The sequence below is a fragment of the Fringilla coelebs genome, assembly GCF_963513975.1.
Source record: "Fringilla coelebs genome assembly, chromosome: 15".
NCBI classification, from domain to species: domain Eukaryota; kingdom Metazoa; phylum Chordata; class Aves; order Passeriformes; family Fringillidae; genus Fringilla; species Fringilla coelebs.
In genome coordinates, this window is record NC_140041.1 from 13,933,875 (window position 1) to 13,942,416 (window position 8,542).

The 8,542-nt window shown below is 44.7% G+C and overlaps 1 protein-coding gene across 1 annotated transcript; it reads left to right on the forward strand.

Moving 5' to 3' along the window:
* The first annotated feature begins 309 nt into the window (after positions 1–309).
* CNOT8 (CCR4-NOT transcription complex subunit 8) lies at positions 310–8,129 on the forward strand. Its single transcript, XM_084215944.1, has 7 exons — positions 310–396; positions 1,638–1,852; positions 3,085–3,278; positions 4,683–4,844; positions 5,590–5,734; positions 6,379–6,489; positions 6,802–8,129. The coding sequence occupies exons 2-7, from the start codon at positions 1,736–1,738 to the stop codon at positions 6,949–6,951; spliced, it is 879 nt and encodes a 292-aa protein (XP_084072070.1). The 5' UTR covers positions 310–396; positions 1,638–1,735; the 3' UTR covers positions 6,952–8,129.
* Positions 8,130–8,542: the final 413 nt, after the last annotated feature.

The window sequence follows — 8,542 nt, forward strand, 5'->3', positions numbered from 1 at the left end:
TGGCGACGCTTCCCTCAAGGAGCGCAGGCACCTAGCTCCCCCATCCCTCCCTCCCTCCCCCCCTTCCTAGGAGTTTGGACTCGCCCGCCGCTTGCAGCGCGGGGAGCCCGGGCGAGCCCATTAGCTGCACTGCAGGGGGGAGGGAGGGGGCAGGAGGAGGAGAAAGGCGAGCCGGGCAGGGCTGGGCGCATGCGCAGTGCGGGCACCGCGGCCGCGCGCAGTAACGTACCCGCCCCCTCCCGCGCGCCGCCGCCGGCTCCGCCATCTCTCGCTCTCTCTCGCGAGAGGCAAAGCGGCGCGAGACCCGGAAGCGCCGCCCCTCGCGGCGGGGGGCACTCGGAGCCATCGCGGGTGCGCGGGGCGAGAGCGGCGCGTCCCGGCCGCGGCTGCCGGGAGGTACCGGGGAACGGGGCGGGCGGGCAGGCAGCGGGACCGGCAGCGGGACGGGCGCTGAGGGTGCAGGGCTGCGGCTGGGGTTCGGGGGGCGGCGGCGCGGAGAGCGGCCCTCCCGCTTCCCGGCCGCGGTGAGCCGCGTCCGGCCGCCCCCGGGCTGTGAGGGGGGCCCTGAGGTGACCCCGGGCCGGGCCGGCTGTGGCGGTGCGCTCCGGGTAACTGGTAGCGCAGGGCCCGGCTGAGCCTGCAGACGCCTGGGAGCGGTTCGCCGGTGTTCTTGCGGGAAAGGGGCACCAGCCGGGGGCTCAGCCGAGCCGTAGCGCTGCTGACACTGCCGGTGGTGCCAGTGAAACAGCCCGCTGCAGTGTGTCCCCAGTTACATCAGACAGAATCCCAGGATGGGTTAGAAGGGACCACAGGGGGTCACCTGGTCCAACCTCCCTGCTCAAGCAGGGTCATTCCTGAGCGTGTGGCAGAGGATTGAGTCCAGACAGTTCTGGAATATCTCCATTGAGGCAGACTCCAAAACCTCTCTGGGCCATCTGTTCCCATGTCCAGTCCCTGCACCGTTTTTGCTCATGTGCTTCATGTTCAGGGGAAACTTCCTGTGCATCACTTTCTGCCCATTGTCTCCTATCCTGGCATCACCAAGATGAGCCTGGCTCCATCTTCTTGGCAGCCCCTTTTAGATATCCATACCCGTTGAACCTCTTGCCAATGAGTGTTCTCTCTAATGCATTCTCTTATTGTGTTTAAACAATTGTATTTATCATAGAATTACAGTGGGGTTTGGATTGGAGAGGACCTTCAAGATCATCTCATTCCACCCCCCTGCTGTGGGCAGGGATGCCTTCCACTAGACCAGGTTGCTCAGAGCTCCATCCATCCTGGCCCTGAACACTTCCAGGGATGGGGAGATAGTTGAGGGTTACAGATGAGGATTCACTGCCTGTACATCTTGTGCCCAAAGTGTCAAAGCTTATGCCAGGAAAAGCAAGATAGGGATAATGATTCTTTACATAAATAACTGGACTGTTGACTGTGCATCTGCTCTTATATTGTGAACAGATGCTCTTGATTTCATTCAGCATGTTTATAGAAAGTGATAAAGCAAGAAAACTTGGTGTAAACTTTAAATGGGTTATTTGAAGGTGAAAATAGAAGTGACTGACTCCTACAGAGCATTTATTCACATGTCACTCTTCCTTCACTTAAAGCAGTGTTTATTTATCTCTTTAATGCAGCACACGGATAAGATTGCACAGCTTGTGATATCCTGCACTGAGATCCTGCACTGTCATTTGAGTTCAGCATCAGCTGCCTTTTTTCTGGTCCCTGCAAGATGCCAGCAGCCCTTGCAGAGAACAGCCAGGTTATCTGTGAAGTATGGGCCAACAACCTGGAGGAAGAGATGAGGAAAATTCGGGAGATTGTCCTGAGTTACAGCTACATTGCCATGGTAAATGTTTTATACTTGACCTAATTGCCTTAGTCAAGGGATTTTTTTGGGGTTGTTAATTCTTGAGTGAGAAATTATTTCTCCCCACCCCCCAGTCAAACTGAACTAGAAGAGGTGAAAAAAAAAAGAGCTGTTTGGTAGCTTTCCAGAATTTAATACAAGCAGTGCTGAGTGTGGATTGATTGAAAGATGGGGAAGAGGGAGACCAACTTAAAAACCTGAATTTATTTAATATTTAGCTATTCATAGTGTATTCGTTTGTGCAGCACAAAAATGAAACAAGTCACAATTGGGTTTAAATCCTTATTTTTCCACCAGTGTGTTTGTCCCTTGAATGTTTTTCTCCATTTGATTATAGAAGATGCCATGGGACTGGAGGTCAAAAGGCCTGCAAGTGACTGCTAGCCAGCTGAGCTGCCTCCTTTCTTATAAAGGCAGATGTTGATTCCTAGGGAAGAAAAATATTCTGGCTGTAGATAAGACAATGTGTTCAGAAAGCTTTATTTAAGAAGAGCATACTCTCCCCCAGGTGGGAGGAATCTCCGCCTGCTCTTACAAGTCTGTATCTGCTTGGCAGCACCCCAGTGTGTTAGATAAAGAACTGGTTTTAGCTGTGATACTTTAAGTTCTGCCAGCTTTGCTTAGGAGCACTGAACCTCAAGTTTTGAAGAGTCCTCATAAAAAGTGTGGCAAAAGACAGGTGTCTTTGCAGAGTGTGTGGGATTTGGGTGTCAAATTCAGTTGTGGAAGTGAATGTGATTTTTTTGTTAACATTTGTCAATGAGAAATGAACTTCTTGCTTCTTTTCAGTCTCACTGAAAGTGTTCTTAGGGTTTATTTGAGTGACTGTCTGTGAGAGTAGACAGATAAACCTCTTGAGCAAGGGAGAGATTGTGTCAGGTTCACAGCACTGAGTTTGTTGTGAAAGATTTTGTGTGTGGTCAGTAGAAGCTCAGTTACCCAATCTGAGGGTAGAAACAGTGTGGCAGTTTGGTGTTCAGCAAAGACAGCACAGAGTCGCTGCCTGAGTAAGAGGTTCTTCATCTAAAAGATGTTTTTTCATCTAAAGATGGCTGCTGCTGTTGAGGTGTGTTTGACTGACAGTAGTTTTTGTTAATGTAGACATTGACTGTTCCTCAGAAGCTGTGAAGGTTCTGGGCTGTCCTAACAGAGTGGTAGTAATGACTCCTAGCAGAATCCATGGTGAAGCTCAGTTTTCCCTTCTGTGCCAGGACACAGAGTTCCCCGGCGTGGTGGTCAGGCCGATCGGTGAATTCCGCAGCTCCATAGATTATCAGTACCAGCTCCTTCGCTGCAACGTTGACCTGCTCAAAATCATCCAGCTGGGCCTGACTTTCACAAATGAGAAGGGGGAGTATCCTTCTGGCATTAACACCTGGCAGTTCAACTTCAAATTCAACCTCACGTGAGTCTTTGGCTTGGCATTAATTTCCTGTTCCTTCTGCTGGAGTGATGCTTTCCTTTGGCAAATACCAGTGTCCGTGTGCTCATCACTGCTGGCTGCTTCTGAGCCATAAGTATTCAAATTCTAGTACTGACTATGTGGGAACCTATTTTGGAATGTCAGGAGTTAACAGTTTATCTGGAGGTCAAAGCCATGCTAAAATTCTATCCTTATTACACATTCTCTTCATAATTTTGTGTGGTTTTTTTTTCTGGAACAATGTTTGAAACTTCCTATATATCTATCTGTGTAAAACTCCATCTCTTTCTGCTAAAAATAAATGGATATGCTGGTCTCATCAAAAAGAAAAAGACTTCTTTACAAATCCATGCTTAAGTATAAGCTGGGATCTAAAAGCATGTTGGTGTAATCATCACATCTGTTCAAAATGAAACTTGTTAAATGGAGTGTGGCAGTTCTTGTCTCCTTCATACTGTAATATCTTGGGTTGCAGCTGAAACAAGTTTCATTATCCCTTCCCCTGTAATTATAAAGATAAACTCAGCATAATTACCACTAGAGCTGTCTGGAAATAAAGAAAGGGTTTATCTGGCAAAACCACATATGTAGAGGAAATCAATCTATTTTTATGAAACTGTCATTGGAAAGCATTACAAAAATTTGTACCGACTATGTGCACAGCATCCAGTTCTTGACCCCAAAAGTTGCACTATTTACTCCACAAATTTGTGAGCTTCTTACAAGTATTGAAATCAGAGTGAAGTGGTTTTTGCTGTGTTATCACTTCATTGAAATGAGTTATCATATTGATAGAACTTGGCTCTATGTGTTTCCTCCCCCTCAAATGACACAAACTGGTAAAGAAGTCAGGTTCCTGCTCGGCTCTCCACCAAGCACATCCTTCTTGTCTTGCTTCCTGAGTCAAGGATGATGCAATTCTGTTTACTCCCAGAGATGGAAGTGGAGGTGCTGATAAGGTGGTACATGCTGTGGAGTGAAAAGGAAAAATGTAGACAGGAATGATGGTCAGTGCTTTAGAGCTGTGCATCTTCCTGTTTGGGGGAACTCCCCTTTCCTCTGGGCCTCATCTGTGGTGCTTCCCTTCACCTTGCAGAAGGGACATTGTTCAAAACAGTCAGTTATGGAGCTGGAATCTTTGGAATTTGCACTAGCAATGGAAGTGTTAACTAGTTATGATCACAGAACAGCTTATTATGGCTCAAGGAGGCTGCAGTAGGGGTATTGAAACTGCACCAGTTTGAATTTTCTAGAGAGACAAACTGGAACCCAGAAGTATCCTACTGGTTAGTCCAATTCTTCACATAGTGTGGGGAGAAGTTTTCTAAAATGAGCTTGTCTTGGCAGCACCCTGAGCAAAAACGTGCCTTTTTTTTTTTCCTTCAGGGAAGACATGTACTCTCAGGATTCCATAGACCTCCTTGCCAGCTCTGGGCTGCAGTTCCAGAAGCATGAAGAAGAAGGAATTGACACCCTGCATTTTGCTGAGTTGCTGATGACGTCGGGGGTCGTCCTCAGTGACAGTGTGAAATGGCTGTCCTTCCACAGGTGGGTCCAGGATGCTCACTGACCCTGTTAAATCTCTTCTTAATTCTCTGCATTTTCCATGGAGATTGACGGATTTTAAGGAGAAAAATTAGCAGTCCTGTAGTTCTTAAAATAAGCTTCAAGATATGAAGGCCAAGTTTAAGAAGTAAGGACACTTCATGGTCTGTCTTCCTGACTGCTTGTGAATCCTTTGGCTGTTGCAGTCTCCCTCTCTTGAAGAAGTTGAAATGTGAATTCTGCACTTAGTAAATGCATTGTAAAGGATTTTATTTCTTCCTCCTTACAATGTTGGTGGTGCTCTGAACTTCCACCTGCGTGGTTAAGACATCTTTCTTGTAGCATTTCAACCAACTTGATCAGGAATCCTCTGGTCCAATATGGTATCACAAATGAAAGGACTTGCCACTACCTCCTTCTCTTTCAACAGATACTTGCAGGGTGTCCTCCTTTTCTGTATTGCCCTTAGCTACAGAAATATACAGAGTGGAGAAGAAATGTGTATTCTTCCCAATGGCTTAGCTGTTCCACAAAAGGCTAGTGAGGGCACTTGGAGAGCATCCCAAAGTCCTGCATTGACATAGAAAATCAGGATGAGTTCTGGCTGAGTTCTAGAGTTTTATGAATATTGGAAAATGTTAAGGCTTTAAAGGCACACCAAGTAAAATTCTGTTTAAAAAGAAGGTACTAGTACCTTGAGTTTTAGGTACTGCCTGCTTACCTGGTTTCTCTGTGGTTTTGTTTTCAGTGGTTATGACTTTGGCTACATGGTGAAGTTGTTGACAGACTCCAGGTTACCAGAAGAGGAACATGAATTTTTCCATATCTTAAACCTTTTCTTCCCATCTATCTATGATGTGAAGTACTTAATGAAGAGCTGCAAAAACCTCAAGGTATTTTTATCTCCCTAGCAAGCAGGTGATTAGTATCAACACTGTGCATGTACAGGAATACAAGTGGCAGAACTGCTGCATATGTTGTCTTAAAATGGGAATGTGTATAAAAGTAGTGACAGAGAAGCACCTGAGACACAGTTTGTGTCTAATGGATACTGCCCTCCCCAGTTTCAGACTTACCCACGTGTTTATTATAAAGGGGACATTGCCACAGCCTTCTGGTTGGTTTATCAGAGGCTAATTATAATTCAGCATATTTATGTTTCCCATGCAAGGGTATTTCTTTTACCTGAAATACTCCATGGCTTGATTAACTGGTAAGAGGGTTGAAAGTAATTTATCTACTGAATCACAGCCTTGAGTAAAGGGAGGGAAAGGCCCAGCTTGTGTAACCTGTGAGTTTACCCACAGTTATCTCAAGTATTTGCAACAGGAAGAGAAGGCACCTAAATTTGAGCAGAGCTATTTATGCACTCTTGAACACCATTTCCCACTGTGTTTCACTCCCAGCTGGAGTGTGGGTTCTGCTGGGATCTGCACTGGTTCATCATACCCTGTTTGCCCTTGTGTTTTGGAGAAATGTGGCAATTTTGGCAAGAGATGACTCTTCCAAAATAAAATCTCTTCTGTTCTCTTTGCAGGGTGGCCTTCAGGAAGTGGCAGACCAGCTGGATTTGCAGCGAATTGGACGACAACACCAGGCAGGATCAGACTCCCTCCTCACAGGAATGGCATTTTTCAGAATGAAAGAGGTACTGCAGTGTTCTTCCTTCTCCCCTTCCTGTCCATAAATGTCAACATGGATAATGTGTTGTTTGTTTTGCTTTGGAATTTTTGAGCCTTGTGGCCATCACACTTCAAACTATCAGGAATAGGAACTGCTGATATTGGCACAGACCTGTTCTGTTTACTCGCCTTTCATTGCTTATTTTAATTTGTACACTCCATCTCGGAGGTGGCTGATTTCAAATGAGCTGTTAATTAACACTGGATGTTTTCTGATTTAGAGGCACAATGAAACAATACCTGTTTTTTTTGTTTTTTTTTTTTTTTTTAATCTACAGTTATTTTTTGAGGATACAATTGATGATGCAAAGTATTGCGGACGACTGTATGGCCTTGGCACAGGAGTGGCTCAGAAACAAAATGAAGATGTGGACTCGGCCCAAGAGAAAATGAGCATTTTGGCCATTATCAACAACATGCAGCCGTGATGAGCGGTGCCCCTCAGCAGAACATGTTTACCATTTTGGCAGCTGCTGTCCTCAACCATTTTCCCTAAACAGTGTCTCAAACAAAAAGCATTTCCAGTACACAGGCTGCACCAAGCCTTGCAGTTTTGCTGAAGAGCTGCATTTTCCTTTGAAACCCAGAAGAGCTGACTGATTTCCTAATGCCAGCATTTGTGGTTTGCTATATTTTTAATACCAAGGGCAAAGGACAGAATCTACTGTGTATACCTCTGGTTTTTTCCTCTTTTTACTGTACAGAATCTGCAAGGAAGATTTACCTGTAGAATATTGGGTAGAGCTGAGGGTTGGGAAATGCAGTGAAAATGGACACAGACACGCACGCAAATTTGCAATTTGTGTTTTATAAAGCTTATTTTAAAACTTCTGCATGTTGTGAGGGTGACAGCTTCACCTCATGTGTTGCTTATTTTATCTGTCTGTGGAAATTGCTCCCTTTGATCACTGCAGAGGTTTGGGAACAGATGACATTAAAAATGATCCTTGCAGCTAAAAATATTCAGAGATTTGCTTTAACAACAGAGGGAATGGAGATTAATGGAGCTGATTTAATCAGCACTCCTTAGTTTCTAATTCTCTGTGTTACTGCTTTGACCCATGCTAAGCCTCAGCTTTGTTCTTACGGGTATTAAGGAACTGTTCTGGAAATACATTCAGAGGCCCAAAAGTTCACCTTTGACAGGGGATTGGACCAATACTACGACTTCAGTTTTCTTCACCTTAAACCTACAAATTTTATTTATCTCATGCAACACAACTAGGTCACCATGGACAAATATTTGTCCTCTTCTCCCCCTGCTTCTCCAGCCCCTAATTTTACAATATGCTTAACAGGTAAAAGAGTTTCTGATTTTTTTCCTGAGTTTCTGGGTCTTTTTCATTATAAACACCTCAAAAGTAGTTAAGAGGATGAAGAACTTGGGATTCTGACTTTGAAAAACATTCTATAGTATTTTTTTAACAGCTCTGTAATGACATTTCTTAAAAGAACAAACCCTTTTGGACATGTCAAACTTAAAAATTTTTAAGACTTTGTCTGGCATTTTGAACAAGCTTAATCCAATATTAAAGAGTTGAGGTTTAGAGCTGGTATTTGAAATGTTTGTAAAGACTAGTTTTTATTTTTTGTAAAATAAATTTTTTTAAACCAGGTTTTGTTTTGGATTTTCCATCAAGCACTAGAATTTCCACAGTTGAGGCTTTGGAATCTGAATTTGGGAGATACATGGCTTAAGATGCTGAAGTTTATTTCCTTTACTATTTATGATGTGCTCCTGGGGTAGCTCTTAGTGAAATGTCTTTTGAGCTTATTGTACAGTAGCTGAGGAAAGCTGAGCTGAAGATCTCTGGCAGAGTTGTGTTCCCTTCCTGCTGCTCTCTCAGCACAGCTCAGTCTGGTGCAGTATTCCTGCACTGCAGAGCGGCCACTTAAAGGGACGAAGTTGGGTGTGAAGTTTTCTGCTCCATCTAAACTCCAGTGGCTCCTGCTCTTAAGTGCAGGAAGGCAGTTTGGTTAAGCACTGGCTCCCCCACCTGGTTTTCAGGTGCTTTGTAC

What these genes read in the sequence shown, in the direction of transcription:
- CNOT8 (XM_084215944.1), top strand. Translation starts at nt 1,736, where the DNA reads ATGCCAGCAGCCCTTGCAGAGAACAGCCAGGTTATCTGTGAAGTATGG. An exon ending in GTTACAGCTACATTGCCATG is followed by an intron (nt 1,853 to 3,084) that starts GTAAATGTTTTA and finishes CTTCTGTGCCAG; the next exon opens with GACACAGAGTTCCCCGGCGT. An exon ending in AAATGGCTGTCCTTCCACAG is followed by an intron (nt 4,845 to 5,589) that starts GTGGGTCCAGGA and finishes TTTTGTTTTCAG; the next exon opens with TGGTTATGACTTTGGCTACA.